The sequence below is a fragment of the Podarcis liolepis genome (assembly GCF_965112155.1).
Source record: "Podarcis liolepis genome assembly, chromosome: 13".
Taxonomy (NCBI): domain Eukaryota; kingdom Metazoa; phylum Chordata; class Lepidosauria; order Squamata; family Lacertidae; genus Podarcis; species Podarcis liolepis.
The window spans coordinates 25,182,350-25,201,068 of NC_139573.1; the positions used below are offsets into that span (position 1 = coordinate 25,182,350).

The following is an 18,719-nucleotide window of genomic DNA, read 5'->3' on the forward strand; positions in this document are numbered from 1 at the left end:
TCCTCAAACACTCCACTTCAATCAGGAGAAAGCTGCTGAGGGTTGGAGACCCATTGGCTACCCTCACCTGGTTTAGCTGGCCAGTCGAAGCTTTTTTCCCAAGGTGTAGATGCTGTCACATGGTGACAGCTTCTCGGAGCTGCAGGTGAGAGCCAAGTGCAGGATGAGGAATAAAGGTGGACAAATTACCTCAGAAGGAGCATGGTGTGTCCCCCACTAGAGATACTTTTGTTGTTTAGTTGTGTCTGACTCTTCGTGACCCCATGGACCAGAGCACGCCAGGCACTCCTGTCTTCCACGGCCTCCCACAGTTTGGTCAAACTCATGTTAGTAGCTTTGAGAACACACACTAACCATCTCGTCCTCTGGCGTATCCTTCTTGTGCCCTCAATTCTTCCCAGCATCAGGGTCTTCTCATGAGGTGGCCAAAGTATTGGCGCCTCAGCTCCCTCTCCAAGGGAGACGAGATACTGCCCCTCCCCTAACCCCATACACCCCCAAGAAACGTGGAAGAAGATGTCACAGGTTACCTTAGTGACTGAGGCAATAATTAATGTATATTACTAACCCCTGATTTTAACCCTCCTAGAAACCTTTTCCAGCTCATACTGGCTTAAAATCATTCAGAGTAATTGAATTGAGACCCATTTGTATCCAAATGCACACAGGATTGCAGCTTTAAGTTTCTCAGCAGAGCTTAATACATCCAATTTTGCACCTTGAGCATGTTTCCTGCAACTCTTTTGCCTTAGCTTCTCTTGAATTTAATGCAAATAGAGTAGCATTTAGTAAAAGAGGAATTCATAGCTCCCAATACAAAGGAGAGCTGAAGAAATCAAGCTCTTGTGGTCTCAGGTAACGTGGAAATAAAGCCTTTGATTAAAAACTAGCTTTTTAAAAAACAGATTCTAGGGAAGTGGAATAAAAAATATTGCCCCTTCAGTGGGGGGGGGGGGGGGGATAATGTTGGGAAAGTGGAGGCTAGGCAAGCTTTGCAAAGCCGAAAAGCTGGGGCACTGGTGGGCCAACTTCTTCCACGTAGAAGTAAAGTGATTCCAGCCCCTACTCACCAAGTTGCTAAGCAATGTTTTGAGTCAACAACTCTCAGTGGTCAACTTGGCTGGGGAGGGAGACTCATTGTGAGGTCACAATGCCCAGCCTCTCTTAAGGCAGGAATCTGCAGTACCTTGACCACTTTATCATTGAAGAAGGCAGCAGTGATGTCTCCCATACCATCCCAAACAGTGCGGAAGGCAAAGGTAAGAAGTGTGTGAACCCAACTTTTTTCTCATAGAGCTGAGCAAATGCTGGAGCTTGAGGACAGACCTACTTTCTGTTATTATGCTGGGCAGTAAACAGTGTGCGGCCACCAGTGTCTTATTGAAATGGGAAGCAGCAGGGGGTGTCACATCCTGTTTTGGCACAGGAATGTGCTGCCACCCCTCTGCTGATGGCACTGTGTCTCTCTTACCTGTGTTGTTTGCTTGGCAGTGGCGGTGGCACCTGCAAAGCAGGTGAGATCTCATAAGATTGAGGCGAGATCTTGCTGACACTTCCAGCACAGGGAAGGCAGAAGAGGCAAGGTGGGTGCTGCCTCTTGTACTTCTGCCACCCAAGGCAGGCTCCTCACCCTGCCTCATCAATGTGCCAGGTCTGGGCAGCAGAGCATGGGCACAGAAGCTTCAGGCAAGGAAAGAAGGGGAGCTAGTAAGTAGGCACACTAACTCTTATACAGCTTCTGTTTAGGAAAAGTGCTTCTGGATGGCCCCTAATAGAAGATGCGATAGAAGAATTTTAGTAAGAACATAAGAGGCTGCTGGATCAGGCCAATGGGCCACCTAGTCTAGCATCGTGTTCTCACAGAGGCCAACCAGATGCTTGTGGGAAACCCACAAATCAGGATTTGAGCAAATGTACCAATACTTTATCATAGTAGTTTCAACATTGAGGATCCACTTTCTCAACTCTGTTGTCTCCTTTCATACTTTCTGTCTTGGATGGAGCCTTGAAACTCCATACTAAGCACTCTTTCCCACTGGCTTGCACTAAAAACCAGTCCATGGTGTCTTTTTTTAAAAAAAGCATGTTAATTATGCCAATATGCTTTTGACCCCAAAGTACGCAGGGAAAATGTTTTAAAATTTGTTCCAGTTTAAGTGCTTAAAGCAGGTGTGGGGTACCTTTGGCCCTCCAGATGTTGCTGGTAAACTTCCATCAGGCCCAACAAACATGACCAATGGCCAGGTATGATGTGAGTTACAATTCAGCAACATCTGGAGGGGCAAAGATCTCCACATCTGGCCTAAAGTGATGGCAGGAGCAGATGAAGATTTGGTGGTATGGCAGTACGTGCTTTTATGCATCTACTCAGAAGTAAATCCTATTAAGTTCAATAATGCTTACTTCCAGGTTTGCAGCCTTAGTGCATTGACTACTATGCATCATCACATGATTAAGCAGAATTCAGCTGCAGAGTTATATAACTATTGAGTTATACCCCTACAAAAACCGAATACTTATTGTAAAGCATGCCTATACAGAATACTTCATGTGACTGCAGCCATATCACGCTACATAGAATATGTCATAGGAGTCCAGGGCATTAGCATTTCAATACAAAACATTTCCACTACTACTACTTCCTTGCTTCTAACTCTACTGTTGCCTAGATTCTATTTCCTCCCCTTGGTGTTGCATTAATCTATATCATTGAGCCTGCATATGATAACTATACCCTCTTCCACTAAGGAGCAGCAAAGAGTCATGGTCAGATCAGGCAAACAGGTTGTTTCTGACTCTCTTGCACATGGTGCCACAATGAGTAGTCCTGTGGGGAGGAAGAAATAATAGAATTGTAGAGTGATTGTGTACCCTGTAATTATTTCAAATCACTGTGAGCAATGTGGATTTCCAGGGGCCTTTTGCACAATTAGTAAACAAGTGATTCAAAGCTTACATAAAAGACCATAGTACTATTCAGTGCAGTGGAGAAGTAGGGGTAGGCAGAGCTACAATGGTCCAGTCTAGCAAATTCTCCCTTGAGGAGAATGCAGGGCAGGGTCGAAGTATCTAAACAATGAATGTTCTCTGAAGGGAGGGTGCTGGATCACAAAGAAGATGGAAACAGGGGCTTCTGTTTCATGGCAATAGGATTTGCCTTCAAAATTGAAATGGATGGTTTTTCTTTGCTCTTATTGTTGCTGCTGCTTCAAATTGAATGCAAGGCACATATTATGTGCAGCATGAGAGAACCTCTCTATGTTCCACATGAGTATAATCAGGGAGGCGATTTCATCATTGGAGAGATTACTTCTCAGTTCTTCTTATTGTTTGAACCCATTTTCTTCATGGAGCACCCAAGGACAAAGCTTATTGATCAAATCCTGTAAGGAAATACTTTTATTTCTACGGCATAAAATTAGGCAATGTAGTAACAAGTTTGTCCTTGTGATCTCTATATACTGGTTTCAGGTCAAAGCCAGCTCTTGACCATGCTGAAGTTGTGGAGAATGTATGAGGTATTAAAATTACAGCAAAGAAAATACAGGATGGCAGAGAATTGTGGTTTGTTTTACAGTATATAACTTCTGGTCAAAGTCGAACCAAATTAAAACAAAAGATGAAAGCATCCACAACTGCTGTCTTTTGAAACCTCTGTACTGTTGACCACAGGAGCTCTTGCTTCATTTGAATGGCATCACATGTTCCTAGTCATTAGTTTGTTGCTGATGTGGAATATTTATTAACCTTCTAATTTTCTAAATGTTGACAAAGAACCTGGTCAACACAAAAGGGCTAGCGTAACTGAGGATGCAGCAATAAAAGAACACTGTCGAACAGTTGGTCAGTTGTGTATTTTTGAAAGTATTATGTGGATGGCGTGTGTGCAAAGTTTTAATGTGTGCGAGTTATGAAAACGTGTGCATATATGCGAATGGACACAGAAAGGTATTCAAACGAACAACAACCCATATACATCCAGAATTGTATATGGTTCCTGTGTGTGTTTAACTTAAAAAAAATAATGCTAGTGATGTGTGAATGTGACAGATGATAGGTGTGGGGATAGCTCCAGGTAGCTCTGCTACATAAATATCTTAACTGTGATGATGCTATACAGTGTCATACCATGAAACTGGTTTTCAAAAAGTCGTCATAAAGACTTGCAAATTGTTTGGGAAGTTCATAATAGGTATTTAATGCTTCATATAAATTATTCTTCTTCTCCTCCTCTTGCTTATGTTAGAGCAGTGCCAAAAAACTATCAACACGTCTTGGCTTTCCTATTTGCCGTGAAGGAGGTAAATGATGACCCCAAAGTTTTACCAAATGTCAGCCTGGGATTCCATATTTATGACAGCTACTTCAATGCAAAAATGACTTATCAGAACACCTTGAATGTTCTCTTTAATTTGAAAAAGACCATACCTAACTACAGCTGTGACACTGAGAAGAATTTGATAGCTGTTATTGGGGGACTTGATTCTGAAACCTCTCTCCATATAGCCAACTTCTTAAGCATCTACAAGATTCCACAGGTAGGATACACTTGTTAGTGTCATGGCGGGAAGAGTAACTGTGTCACAAAATTAGCACACATGTTATCATTTCCATGTGCAAATTATTGTTTTTGGGTAGAGAGACACAGATAGAAATCTGAATGGCAAAAAATATACAAGCCTTGTTTGTTTTCCAAGAAAAATACATATTTAAAAAGGACATCTATACAGCATGCAGAAACTCCTCAATTTCAGTATACGGATCAGTTCTAACACTTTATAGAAAATGCCCCCTGAAAATTTGCTAACCTTTTAAAAGTACAGGAGGAGTTGATCCTATGATATTCTGTGTGGAAAAAAGTTCCCCATTGTGCTCCGGAGAAGGGTTTAAACAATTAAAGGCTTTAGGTTCCTTCAGCTAAGTAGGGTTCCTATGATTTAGTGCTTTAAAATGTAAAACGAGCACTGCATCTCTCTCTCTCTCTCTCTCTCTCTCTCTCTCTCTCTCTCTCTCACACACACACACACACAGAGAGAGAGAGAGAGAGAGAGAGAGAGAGAGAAACAGCTGCTTAAACTCCAGGCATTCCATTCAATTTCTATACCCCTTCCCCAACAATCAGCATTCCACAGTCAATGAACACATTGTGTCCTAACTGGGCTGTTTTAGGAGGGATACATTCTGGGGAATGTAACTGAGCCCGGTTTTGGCCAGGGAGGGAGGGGTATAAATAATTTTTTTTATTATTAATTATTATCCCATTTGATTTATAATGTTCTTCATTTTCTTAGGTCACCTACTGCTTTTTTGCTCCATTGATGAATGATAAAACCGAGTTCCCTTTTGTCTATCAGATGGTTCCCAATGAAGCGCAGCAATACAATGGAATTGTCCATCTATTTCTGCATTTCCAGTGGAAATGGATTGGGATCATTGCATTGGATGATGACAAAGGAGACAGATTTGTGCAGAACCTACTGCCACTGCTTTCACAGAATGGCATGTGTTCTGCCTTCATTGATAGACTTCCATTCATCACCTCCACGGATAACATGATAGAAATTTTTTATTTGTCGAGACCTAGAGAGAGCATGGCCCTTTTCCTAACCAACACCAAAGTCAATGTATTTGTCTTAAATGCTGATACTTTTACCATATTAATGCTGAAATGGTTTCTATACCTGGCACAAACAGAAGACTTGACAGAAGCAGTAATGGGTAAGGTATGGGTTATGACAGCCCAGTGGGAATTCTCATCACATATATATTACAGGAATTTGGATATCAACTTTTTCCATGGAGCTTTGTCATTTACATTGAACTCCAATGAAGTGTTTGGCTTCCAAAATTTCCTTCAAGTTCTAAATTTTCATTGGCCGAAAGGAGATGGCTTCATTAGGGTCTTCTGGGAACAGGCATTTGGCTGTTTGTGGCCAGGTACCAAACTGGGTAAGGAGCTCATTGACATATGTACTGGGGAGGAGAAACTGGAGAGCCTTCCTGGGATATTTTTTGAAATGAGTATGACTGCCCAAAGCTACAGTATCTACAATGCTGTCCATGCCATAGCACAAGCTCTACATGCCAGGTACTCGGCCATAGAGAATCATAGGACAGTGACAGGGGATAGAGACAGTCTGGAGCCTCTCCACCAGCAACCTTGGCAGGTAACAGCTTGCATTATCATGAGCCGGTGAATGTTATAAAGCTCAAAGGTCTGAGGGTTTGCCTAGGGAGGACATTGCTTCTTTCTTAAACCTTTGTAATGTTTATGACCTTCATTTGATCATCTCACCTTTTAAGGTAGACTAGAATTAACCTAGGGGACGCGGGTGGCACTGTGGTCTAAACCACAGAGCCTAGGGCTTGCCGATCAGAAGGTTGGCAGTTTGAATCCCCGCGACGGGGCGAGCTCCTGTTGCTCGGTCCCAGCTCCTACCCAACTAGCAGTTCGAAAGCATGTCGAAGTGCAAGTAGATAAATAGGTACCGTTCTGGTGGGAAGGTAAACTGTGTTTCCGTGCACTACTCTGGTTCACCAGAAGTGGCTTAGTTATGCTGGCCACATGACCCAGAAGCTATCTGTGGCCAAACGCCGGCTCCCTTGGCCTATAGAACGAGATGAGCGCCGCAACCCCAGAGTCGTTCGCGACTGGACTTAGCGGTCAGGGGTCCCTTTACCTTTACTAGAATTAACCTCATCTTGCACACAGGAGACTATTATTTATTTATTATATTTATTAGTCTCGTTTTCTGAGATTTGCCTCTTTCAATCCAGCTTCACCCTTTTCTGAGGAGCATCTCATTCAACAACAGTGCTGGGGACACCATTTATTTTAATGAGAAAAACGAACTAGCTGCTGGATTTGATATTACCAACTGGATTACTTTCCCAAACAAATCCTTCATAAGAGTGAAATTGGGAAGGATGGATCCACACGCTTCACCAGGCACCGAGTTCACCATTAATGAAAGCATCATCACATGGCACAAGAATTTTAATCAGGTGGGATCTGCTTGCATGTAACAGAATCAAAAGGCATACTGAGGAAAGCCCCTCCAACCCCAGTTTCTCCCCTTCAGTTTCTCCCTTCTTCTTCTTCTTTGTTGGGGCCTGCCAAGCTACCTGGTCCTGAAAGCACTGTGGTGTGCTTCTCTCATCATTTCCCTTTCCACCTTCCAAACCACCTCACACAAACACACACAAGTAACGCTGGGTGTGACAGAAGCAGAGGTGATCTAGTCAGTGAATCCTTCAGTGAGCTCCTTATCAAACCATTCAGACCATCTTGGAACCTATGATTAGCAGGGGAAGCTCTATTGGTGGTTCAACCGCTGGGTGTTGACCCGTGAAAGAGCTTTCTTGCTAGTGGTTTCCCATTTGTGGAATATCCTTCCTGGTGTGTTGTATCTGTCTCCCTCATTTAGTGGCATCCAGGAAGAATTGAAACAACAACAACAATTTATTACTTATACCCCACCCATCTGGCTGGGCTTCTCCAACCAACCAACCAACCAACCAACCAACCAACCAACAGTCCAGTTCACCCAGGCATTTGCTGGTTTTCAGCAAGCTTGAAATTGTCAGCTGTGGGGGTTTATGGCTATTCTTAGATGTTTCTAAATGGTTGGGAGTATTGTGGTTGGGGAATTTGTGCCTCCACAGCATGCGTCCCCTGCCCCTAATCTCTCTTCTGATTCTAGGATGTGTTACCAACCCTGCAGTGAATTTTCCTTTTGTTTTCTTTATCTTACACCCAATTATGATAGGCTGTGCACATGTTGCCATCTTAAGGCACAGCTAGGTCAATCTTCTTAATTTAGCTAGAAGCTGGTTTGGAGGAAAACATCAAAATGCAGTATTTTGTAAGAAATGACATGATAAATATGGATTGTAGCTAACATGTGTACACTGTTTTCCAAACCAGCTTTAGGAGTACCCTGGATGCAAAGCAAATGGGAGTATGCACACAGCAAAAATAATTACCTACGTTCTTCCTGGAGGGCAGTGCTAAGTGCAAATTTCGAAGGATAGCTGTGAATCTGTTCACATATTCTTTCAGAAAGTGCAAAGTTGATAAATTTGGCTTTAAATGCGTATTGAATCTAATTTCCCCCTATTCATATTTATGAACCATGTCACTGCTTTCTGCCTACAAAATTCTCTTCTTCGGTTATGCAGCCATTTGAAGTCAGCATCCTGTTACTCAAAGATGAATAGAGCCAGTTAGAAGAAAACTGAGTGATATTACTTTCATTTTATATGGCTAGGCCCTGCCACTTGCTGTGTGTAATGACAACTGCTATCCAGGCTACAGCAGAAAAAGGAAGGAGGACAAGCCGTTTTGCTGCTATGATTGTGCTCCATGTCCAGAAGGGAAGATTTCAGACCAGAGTGGTAGGAGACAAAAAGGTTGATTATACATATGAGAAAGTGGAGTGGGGCTTGGGAAAGACCAAGAGAAAACATACTTGAAAAGGTTCCTCTTAATCTCTGCTGCCACTATTCTCTCATGCAAGGGAGATATTTCTTCTATGAATCCCTTTTTGTGATTATTTTGCCTTGATTTGACATTACAAATTTTGGTATATTTGTACTATGAAATACTTAAAAATTCTGCTTCATTGACATCACTTCAGAATGTAATTGGACTAAGAGGGCACTTGACAGTGAAAGTAAATTTTCAGCCAGAGAGGACTAACACTACTGAAACGTGTTCCTTTTACGTAAGCACTATACATAAAAAAATATGCAGCAGAGGAACTCTGCCCATGCAACTCTGATTACCATCCAGTATGTTTAAAAGAGTGAAAAATGATTTCCCCCCTTCTTGCAGATATGAATGACTGTGTCGCATGTCCAGAACATCTGTATCCAAAGAGGGACAGGACTCAATGCCTTCCTAAGATTCTAAACTTTCTGTCTTATGATGAACCTTTGGGGATTATTTTAGCTTTCTTGGCACTGTTTTTGTCTCTGATCACGACAGTGGTGCTTGGAATCTTCATTAGGTTCCAGAACACCCCTATTGTCAAAGCCAACAATAGGAATCTCACCTACTCTCTGCTCATTTCTCTCCTGCTCTGTTTTCTCTGCTCCTTACTGTTCATAGGCCAACCTCAGACACTGACCTGCCTCCTACGGCAAACAGCTTTTGGCCTCATTTTCTCTGTGGCAGTTTCTTCTGTGTTGGCCAAAACCATCACTGTGGTTCTCGCATTCATGGCTAGTAAGCCAGGAGGCAGAACGAGGAAATGGCTAGGGAAAAAACTGGCGAACTCAGTTGTTCTTTCTTGTTCTATTTTTCAAGCGGGGGTTTGTATGCTGTGGTTAGTCACAGCTCCTCCGTCTACATATTTGGACATGCACTCTCTGTTTGAAGAAATTGTAGTGGAATGCAATGAAGGGTCTGTGACTATGTTTTACTGTGTTCTGGGCTACTTGGGATTAATGGCACTAGTAACATTTGTTGTGGCTTTCTTTGCAAGGAAGTTGCCTAACACATTCAATGAAGCCAAATTCATCACTTTTAGCATGCTGTTATTTTGCAGTGTTTGGGTGACCTTTGTGCCAACCTACCTGAGCACCAAGGGAAAATATATGGTGTCTGTGGAGATCTTTTCTATCCTGGCTTCCAGTGCAGGATTACTGGGTTGTATTTTCTTTCCAAAATGCTATATAATTATTCTGAGGCCCAAGCTGAATAGCAAGGATCAAATGTTAGTAAGAAATAAGTAAGCATGTCTATAATGGTCTAAGCAGAAGTCCTGCTGTTTATTGTTTTAAGCCCCAATAGTGGAGCAGAATGATGCTGCATTTATAAACGATATTTTAATTGTGACAGAGGTAGCAACTGCAGAAAACTGAAAACAATGCCCGAGTTGAAAACTTATTATTTAGTGTGCAGTCCTATGATTGTCTACTCAAATATAAATTCGAGGGAGCACAATGCTTATATCCAGGTAAATGGGTTTGACAACCCTATAATTTGATGTATTTCTATCATGACAATGTCACTGAGGAAAGGTTTTTAGAAAATTGTTTCAGTGGCATGCTCATTTTTAAAAGCTGTATATGTATGCTTATTTCTGGTTTTAAAAAACATAATGCAAAAATGTCGATAATAAAATTTCATACCTTTTTTGCAGGGAAACTGTTCAATAGACCAGTGTTCCCCAACCGGTGTTCCGTGGCACACTAGTGTGCCGCAAGACGTTGCCTGGTGTGCCGTGGGAGGGAGGCGGGTGAGTCGGGCAGCGAGAGGCGGGGCGGCGGCGGCGAGGAGAGGCCGCCCAGCGCGGGGCTCTGGCCGTCTGCCTGCCTGGCTGCCTGCGTGGCGCTGACGCCACGGGGCTGTAACGTGCCCCACATAGGCACACGCGGGGCGGCGAGCGAGCTCCCTCCCACATCCCATCGCCGCTCGCTTCGGCCGGCCTACTGGGCTGTCGCAGGCGGAAGGCCTGCGCATGCGCGAGGTTTTCGCGCCTTCGGGATTCCCTTCACGCCTTCCTCCTCCCGGGTCCTTGAGAGCGCGGAAAGCGGCAGCGCGAGACCGGCGTTGAGCCTGGTAGGTATTGCGCTTGCCAAGGCAGTCATTTGGGAAATGAAAACTTGCAAAGCAAGCAACCAGTTCAATCTGAAGTACGTGTATGCTTAATATCCTGTATCTGAAACCTGTTCTGCCCCCTCCCCCACACTTGGTGCCATTTTCATCTACACATGCAGCAGAGTAAGTTGACCCAGAATAGTACCAATTCAGATGGCAGATGGGAGAATGACAGTGCTGAATGCTTTCCCATGTAGAACAGTCCCTGCAAATAAAAACCTAGCATATTTGGAAGAGGGATGCTAGCCTAACCATTACCTTCTATGCTGTTACTATTTTTTTTTTTTTTTTTTACATAAGTAAAAAGTGACCTTTTCCCATCTGGCATGGTGGTGTACCTCAAGATTTTTTTCATGAAACAAGTGTGCCTTTGCCCAAAAAAGGTTGGGAAACACTGCAATAGACCATTGTTATCTTTGGCCAGCAAAAGAGTTGAGCTAGATGGTTCAACTCTAAAATGCATTTGTAATATAGGATTCATTGCTATTTATTTATTTAAATAATTTATCCGCTGTCTTTTGGAATAAAATAAAATTTCTGTTGTCAGCTTTGTTCTGGCTTTGTTTGCTGGGAAATTTACCTGCACATTTAAATTATCAATCACTTTAAGCATGTTGGTATTTTGGATATGTGGGTCTCTTTGGTTGCAACTTAAATGAGTGCAATGAGTGTCGGACAATTCTGGGTTTCTGGGGTTTTTCCTGTTGTTATTCTGTCTCTCACAGCTACAATAAACCTACCGTTAAAATTATGGACTGGTCATTTTTTCGTCAGAGTGCAAAAGGGCAAAGTTAGCAGGGGATCAAATACTTTTTTTCTTCACTGTATAGTGGTAAAGCAAAATAATATTATAGAAGGGGGCCAACTTATAGAAATTTATTAAAACAAGAGGGAGGAGAGAATAATTTAAAAGAATTTACGGAATTATCAGAAAAATTAACAACATGGATACAGTATCATTATTTGAATGAAATATTTAAGAAGGATACGAGGGTTTGGGGAACAAATATCACAACTGAGAGAGACCTGTTGGAATGTACTGTAATGTAAAAGTGCTGTCTAAAATGTATAAAATATTATTGGAATGGGAGACAAAGGATGAGCAAGTAAAATCCTCAATGATACATTGGGCAATAGATGTTGGTCATAATACAGACATGGAAGCATGGGAACAATTGTGGAAAATGGACATAAAATTTACAGCATGTTACGGTCTAAGAGAAAATTATAAGAAAATGATATCTCGATTGTATCTAACACTGAGTAAATTGGCAAAAATGAATAAATCTAAATCAAATAAGTGTTGGAAATGTAAAAAGAAAGAAGGTTCTTTTTATCATATGTGGTGGTCTTATAGTAAGGTTAAAGCTTACTAGGAAATGATATATAATGAATTGAAAAGGATGTTTAAAATAATGTTTGTACAAAAACCAGAAGTTTCCTTATGAAAAGTATAGGGACAGAACAAACCAAACTGTATGGAAACTGATTCATGTATGCTACTACAGCGGCAATAATTTTACTTGCCGAAAAATGGAAAGAGGTAGAAGTCCCAGCAAAGGAAGAATGGATACAAAAACTTATGGAATATGCAGAAATAGTGAAACTTACCAGAAAAATAAGAAATAAATTATTTTATAAAAGAATGGAAATGGTTTATTGAATATTTACAGAAAAATTGTAAACAGATAAGAACATTGGCAGGATTATTGTAATAACCTAGAGTTTCGTAAGAGTAAATATTTGTAGCAGATGAATAAATGAACAAATTAAGTTAATATGGATATGCAGAAGATATTTTTTAAAAATTAAGGAACTGCAGAAAGAGGGGGAAGGAAGTCAAGTTTTGAAATGTTAATGAATTTTGTTAAACATCCAGACGCCTTTTTGTTAGGTATCTCAAATCAAGAGCTACCAAAAGAAAAATGGACATTATTTATGTATGCTACAACAGTGGCAAGAATCTTGATTGCACAATATAGGAAGATGGAAGAAATACCATCAAAGGAACAATGGCAAGAAAAGCTGATGAACTATGCAGAATTGGCTAAACTAACAGACAAATTATGAGAGAAAGACAAAAAGACTTCCAAAAACTCTGGGAACCACTCACAGTTTATTTGCAGAAACAAAAGAATGGACTAGATTCACTGGCAGGATTTGAATAAAGCTTCACAATTTCATTTGAGTAACAGATATTTTAGAGAAATGATAAGGGATTTTATTTTTGTGCAGGAAAAGCAGAATACAATAAATAAAATTAAATAATTCAGCAGAGGGGGAGTTGAGGGAAGCCCAGAGGAGGGGAGGGAGAATAATTGTATATAACATGATGAATGAGATTTGTATCATTATTTGTTATAACATTCAATAAATATTCATATAAAAATAAAAAAATGAAATGTTAAAATGATTGTAAAATTATTGAAATGTATAAACCTGAAAATCATAAATGATTCTTTTTTTTAAAAAAAGAAAGAACCATGTGTGATAAAAAATACTTTGAAAGGGGCATGTAAGAGTGACACTGTTTTGTCTCTGGGGCTTTGCTGCAGAGATGCACAGAACTTTCAGTTGATTAATCCCTAGGAACCATTCCTACACTTTATATCCCCTTGCTCACATCCCCTTAGCACTTCTAGTTCTGCTTGTACCCAGCAGGGCACACAGCTTATGCTTGAAGAATGACAGGTTGCTTCCTTCAAACCTCAAAGAAATAGGAATTTAATGTAAGTACATGAAGTAAATATGGACATTTTGGTTGCTTCCCTGAATGATGAATGGTAGATGAAAGGACAATTGAAGGAGTGGGTGGGTGGAAAAAGTGATAAATACCATGTTATATGGCAATTTAAGATTCAGGGGAGAATTTTCAGCATCCAGCTGGAAAATATTTGTAAGGAAAAACATTTTAAACTTATCAAATCTCTCTCTCTCCCCCCCTCTCTCTCCCTCTCTCCCTCCCCCTCCCTCCTCATTCTCTGGTTTCCTTTGCCCCAGTATTTTATTTTTGTATTTCTGTTTGCGTCTGTTTCTGATTCCCCCTCCCCAAAAGAAACTCCCTCACTTCTAAATCAAACCAGATCCACACTATACAAAAAGGTAGGGTGTGGATCTAATCCCTTTGTTATCCCCCCCCCCATCATGCACTTTGATCTTCTTCTGACCTAAGTGCACTAAGCCGACATTGTATTTTTACTCTTTTTCCCTTAGTGAGTACCTGTTCTCAGAAGGCATGTTATTTGTGGGGTTTGCAAACGGCAGCCAAACAGACATCATGCTCCATGTGACATCTACCATGCAATTTCCTTTCATGCCTCAGCATGGCCTCATGTATTGTGTAAATATTGTGGGGATAGTAATGGTTAGCAAGACATACTTCTGCTAAGCATGTTTTCCTTTCTTAGGCATCCTAAGCTGTTTCTGTCCAGCTCTCCATGGTGCGATATTTGCCAAACGACTATTGGTGAGATTTCTGATCCAGCAGAAACCAGTCATTTAAATCTATTGAAATCACAAGGTTTAAAACACTCACAGCTAAATGGGACTGTGGTTACAGTGAGACTTGAATGCAACTATTTTGTGAAATTTTTGTTCATCTTAGTTTTTGCCATAATGTGGATTTTTCTCATGGGTCACTAAGGCTACCTTTGCTTACTGAATAACCTTAGTTGGATCCTGGCTATGGTGTCTTACATGCCCATCTGGGGTAATCTTACACTTTAAAATGTATTTGATTTGGGTTTTTTTGTGCTCAGGCAGCTATGGTTCCAGCTGGGGCTCTGGTGCAGGCAATCCGGGCTTTGGCTCTGGTGTGGGTGACACTGGCTTTGGCGGCGGCGGATGGGCTATCAGGTGTTCAGATTTTTACCTCTGGAAATATGGCAAGCCTAAATTAGTCCTGCTCTAAGATGGCCTGTTGAAATGAATGGGATGACTAAATTAGGTGAATTGAGTTCAGTGAGTCTGCTTTGAGTAAACCTTATATCCCATGTGGAGTCCAACTAATGTTGATATGCAGCCTGTCATTGATCTCATTGATTTAACAACATATTAGATAGAACCAGTGTTTAATAGAAAATATAGATATATCATCCTTAAGATAAGAGGCAGGTAGTTGGAAAGAGAGACAGAGAGTGGGTGCATATGAACAGTGATGGTGTGTCAGAGCAGTGATGCCTGCAGCTCAGCATAGTGTCTCTCCTCTGCCCCAAACAAGCTTGATGCAGATGAGAAATGCACACAGACACTATGAAAGGCATGGCTATTTCTTCTTGTTTCATTCTGGCAGTCAGATCTATACTGCTTCTGAATATAAAGCAAATCATTCCTAGTTTTAAGGAAAATACTCATTTGAGGGATTAATGGAGCAACTTACCAGGGAATAAGGCCTATTGACATACTTCTGAGTAGATGTGGTAAGGGTTTTCAGGCTGCTCTACACAAAGTGGAGATTTCAGAAGGAAGGGATATGTGAAAATTGAGGGTCGAACTGTTTGTTATGTAGCTGTGATGTTAAGTGTAGGGATTTTTATTTTTATTTTTATTTTACACAAACGGTCAGCATGCTGCACTCTCTACGTTACAGTTGTCCCTAAAAATATCATTAAGTTGGAATATGTCTCCAGACCTTCCAAGTGTCCCTATTTTCCAGAGATAGTCCTGGATTTACAGAAGCTGTCCCAGTTTCTAATTTGATCCTGGAATGTCCCAATTTCCCTTAAGACGTCCCTTTTTTTATTGGAGAAATGTTGGAGGGCTTGGAGTTATGCGACCACCAATCAAGGAGATAAGGAACTATACAACCTTTAGAAGACATCTGAAGGAAGCCCTGTATAGGGAAGTTTTTAAAAAAATGTTTACTGTTCTATTATATTTTTATATATGTTTTTATATATGAGGGAAGCAGTCCAGAGTGGCTGGGGCAACCCAGTCAGTTGGGCGTAGTATAAATATTATTACTATTATTAAATAGGATGTCACTATTTTCATCAGAGAAATGATGGAACATATGTGTCTCTGAATACCAGTTGCTGAAGAACTTGAGTGGTACAATGGTATTGTGCTTGTGACCTGCATGTGGACTTCCAATAGGTATTGGGTTGGTCATTGCTAGATATGCCTTTGTTCTGCTCCAACAAGCCTGTTCTTTTAAGTACTGGATGGAAACATTTTCTTGCAATAGTAAAATTTTTATAATAGGCTCTCTTATTCCCCCAACAGATTGCAAAGACATGTCTAATGTAACCATTTAAAGAGATTTCCTGCTTCTGGGATTTTCAGAGCAAAGGGAACTCCAGATCTTACACCTTGCAGTATTCACATCATCATCATTCCTCATCATCATTCTGGTAGCTAGAACTACCCACCTTCAGACCCCAATGTATTTCTTCCTTGTCAACTTATCAGTTGTTGACCTTGGATCCACAACCGTCACCATTCCCAGATCAATAGCTAATGCCCTGATGAACACAACACGTATTTCTTATTCTGAATGTGCTGTACAAATGCTTTTGTTCGTCCTCTTCATGTCATCAGATATTTTCCTCCTCACTGTCATGGCCTATGACTGGTATGTGGCCATCTGTCACCCACTGCACTATACCTCTGTGATGAAGTGGGGAAGGTGTATTCAGCTGGCAGGTGGGGCATGGGCAGCAGGCTTCCTTAATGCTGCTTTGCACACAGGTACCATTTTTTCACTGCCCTTCTGCTCCAACATCATCACTCAGTTCTTCTGTGAAATCCCACACCTGATGAAGATATCCTGCTCTGATCCATACTTCAGTGAAATGTGGGCCCTTCTCTTTAGTTCAGCCTTAGGTCTTGGCTGCTTTGTGCTCATTGTCACATCCTACGTGCAGATCTTTACAGCAGTGCTGAGAATGTCCTCCAAGGCAAGCAGGCAGAAAGCCTTTTCTACTTGCATTCCTCACCTCACTGTTGTCTCTCTCTTACTTAGTACAGGTATCTTCTCCTATGTCATGCCAACCTCCAGCCCTTCATATAATCTGGATGAAGTGCTTGCTGTGATATACTCAGTGTTTCCTCCAATGATAACCTGTTAATTTACAGCATGAGGAATAAGGATGTCAAAACTGCCCTGCGGAAGCTGTTTTACCAGAAACTTCCAAACAATAAATCAGTTTCATAGTTTAAAAACCACCACTGCCACATGTGATTTGAGGTGTTTGCCATTTCTACACCTGCTTAAAATATCAAGGAAATGGAAATTTAAAGTACCTTAATGTTCACACTATTTAAGCAGGGAATACTTTGTCAAGGGTTGTCTATTATGCTTGCTTGCAAACTTGGTTCCATGCATCCATACTTTGCCCTGGCTTTTGGGATGGTGGAGCAGGCATTCAACAGGTGCAGCAGCTTCCTCAGTCACATGCTTCATGTAGCCATGATGAATTTTTGCCTGAACACATCTGTTTAAGGCACTCTGCTTCCCTGCCACAATCACAATTTGTAGAGAATCTCCAGGCAAGAATTCTACAGGTTAGCCAGTTTCCCAATCCCTTGCTACAGATGTAGATGATGAATTTCTGTCTGAGACATCCGTACAAGGCACATTTCTTCCATCAAATACCAGCTACTATAGTAAGTGTCTGGGCAGACAGTCAATAGGTTTATCCTGAAAATGTCCATACTGCAAGCAAGTAAGCAAGCAAGCAAAAACAAACAAACAGGAACAGTTGAAGCCATCTGGGAAGGAGGTGAAGAAAGATAGTCTGCATGGATGAACTGGGGATTTTAAACCTTCGGACTAATGCAAATGACACTAATCAGGAGACTATTTTTCACATAGCTAATATTAGTATGGGGTGGCACACACAACAGTCTCTTGTGAATAAAGAAAACATCAGGCTGGACACAAGTTGGTTGCCATTCAGGGCAGTATGCCAGACAGAGCCTTGTAGCAAAATGAAGTATTGAGCTAGACGCAAAGCTATGGTGCCCCAGAGGGGACAGTCTCCTGTTTGACAGAATTGAAAAAGACTGTGCCGTTGAAACAGATTTTTTCCCCAACTGGTGTTCTGCTTTCAGATTTATATTTCTATTCTCTAACATTGCTTGCTTGGGGGTTTCAGAGCTGCCTTTGGCTGTATCTGCAACAGGATTGTAGTGCACCTCTTTTTATCTTTATTGGTGTAGTTTATGCTATATAGAGTACAATGTAATACCTTTATATAATCAAAATATAGCTTTTAAACCAGCTGTATACTCTTCTATCTTCTGGTGTGCTAGAAATCTGGCTGCATGACATACATATATCATACCTGCTCTGCACACAATTTGTGGCCTATGAAACTGAACTCTGCTCACCAGCCAGGGGTGTGAGGAACCTCCATTTTATTCTGGGTCTTAGACAATGGTGGGGAATGACATAGCATGACATGAGATATGGCTAGTTGGCTGGATTTGTCTGGGGGGTTTCAGAGCTGCCTTTGGCTGCATCTGTAACAGGATTGTAGTGCACCTGTGTGAGGTCATGATGTGCCCCCATAGCTTAAAAAAAGATCACAGTGCTCTGCTGAAGAAAGAACATTGGTAGACACTTGCAGTGCCTAAAGTTGAACCAAAGCAGAGTTAGTGTGAGTTTTTCATTGTCTTTTTAAAGAGGTTCATCTATCATTTACATAATAAACACAAGAAAGGGAAAAAAAGAGCCTTCTACTGAGAACAGTCCCAGTGCTTTTCAGATATGAATATTTCTCTTTCAAATACAAATACTTTCCAAAATGTTTTCATGACTGGTGGGCTATAGCCATGTTCTTTTGAAGTCGAATAGAAAATAAAGCAGAAACATGTTTTAAAAAACTTTTCTGATTTGTGTTATTTCTTTGGTTTTCAAACTTGTGAGTGAATCTTTTCCATTAATATCAAGTCCCACACCGGTATAATGGTGTATAATTTTCATGGTCAAGGAGCATCTCGTCTGCCCACACACCCACAAAAACCTCTTGGCACTTTTAACATTCAGAAATTTATTGTGGCATAAGCTTGCATGAAGTGTCAACCTCCGTGGGGAGATATATAGGATGGGTGGGAACTGCTTTTAAGTAGGACTCTTCCATATGCTGGACATGTAGTGTATGCATGCTGC

General features: G+C 41.2%; 2 protein-coding genes across 2 annotated transcripts; both read left to right on the forward strand.

Annotated features, from left to right (window-relative positions):
• The first annotated feature begins 1,392 nt into the window (after window positions 1-1,392).
• Window positions 1,393-10,138, forward strand: LOC310691012 (vomeronasal type-2 receptor 26-like). Its single transcript, XM_083470595.1, has 5 exons — window positions 1,393-1,514; window positions 4,247-4,538; window positions 5,292-6,167; window positions 8,271-8,397; window positions 8,837-10,138. The coding sequence occupies exons 1-5, from the start codon at window positions 1,429-1,431 to the stop codon at window positions 9,736-9,738; spliced, it is 2,283 nt and encodes a 760-aa protein (XP_083326721.1). The 5' UTR covers window positions 1,393-1,428; the 3' UTR covers window positions 9,739-10,138.
• A 5,840-nt stretch (window positions 10,139-15,978) lies between these two features.
• On the forward strand, window positions 15,979-18,433 carry LOC310691114 (olfactory receptor 14C36-like). The gene has a single exon (XM_083470717.1). The coding sequence runs from the start codon at window positions 15,988-15,990 to the stop codon at window positions 16,672-16,674; it is 687 nt and encodes a 228-aa protein (XP_083326843.1). The 5' UTR covers window positions 15,979-15,987; the 3' UTR covers window positions 16,675-18,433.
• The last annotated feature ends 286 nt before the right edge of the window (window positions 18,434-18,719 follow it).

Coding starts and splice junctions, on each gene's coding strand:
- LOC310691114 (XM_083470717.1), top strand. CDS start 15,988: ATGTATTTCTTCCTTGTCAACTTATCAGTTGTTGACCTTGGATCCACA.
- LOC310691012 (XM_083470595.1), top strand. CDS start 1,429: ATGTGCTGCCACCCCTCTGCTGATGGCACTGTGTCTCTCTTACCTGTG. Junction 1,515..4,246: donor CGGTGGCACCTGCAAAGCAG/GTGAGATCTCAT, acceptor TGCTTATGTTAG/AGCAGTGCCAAAAAACTATC. Junction 6,168..8,270: donor TCCACCAGCAACCTTGGCAG/GTAACAGCTTGC, acceptor TTATATGGCTAG/GCCCTGCCACTTGCTGTGTG.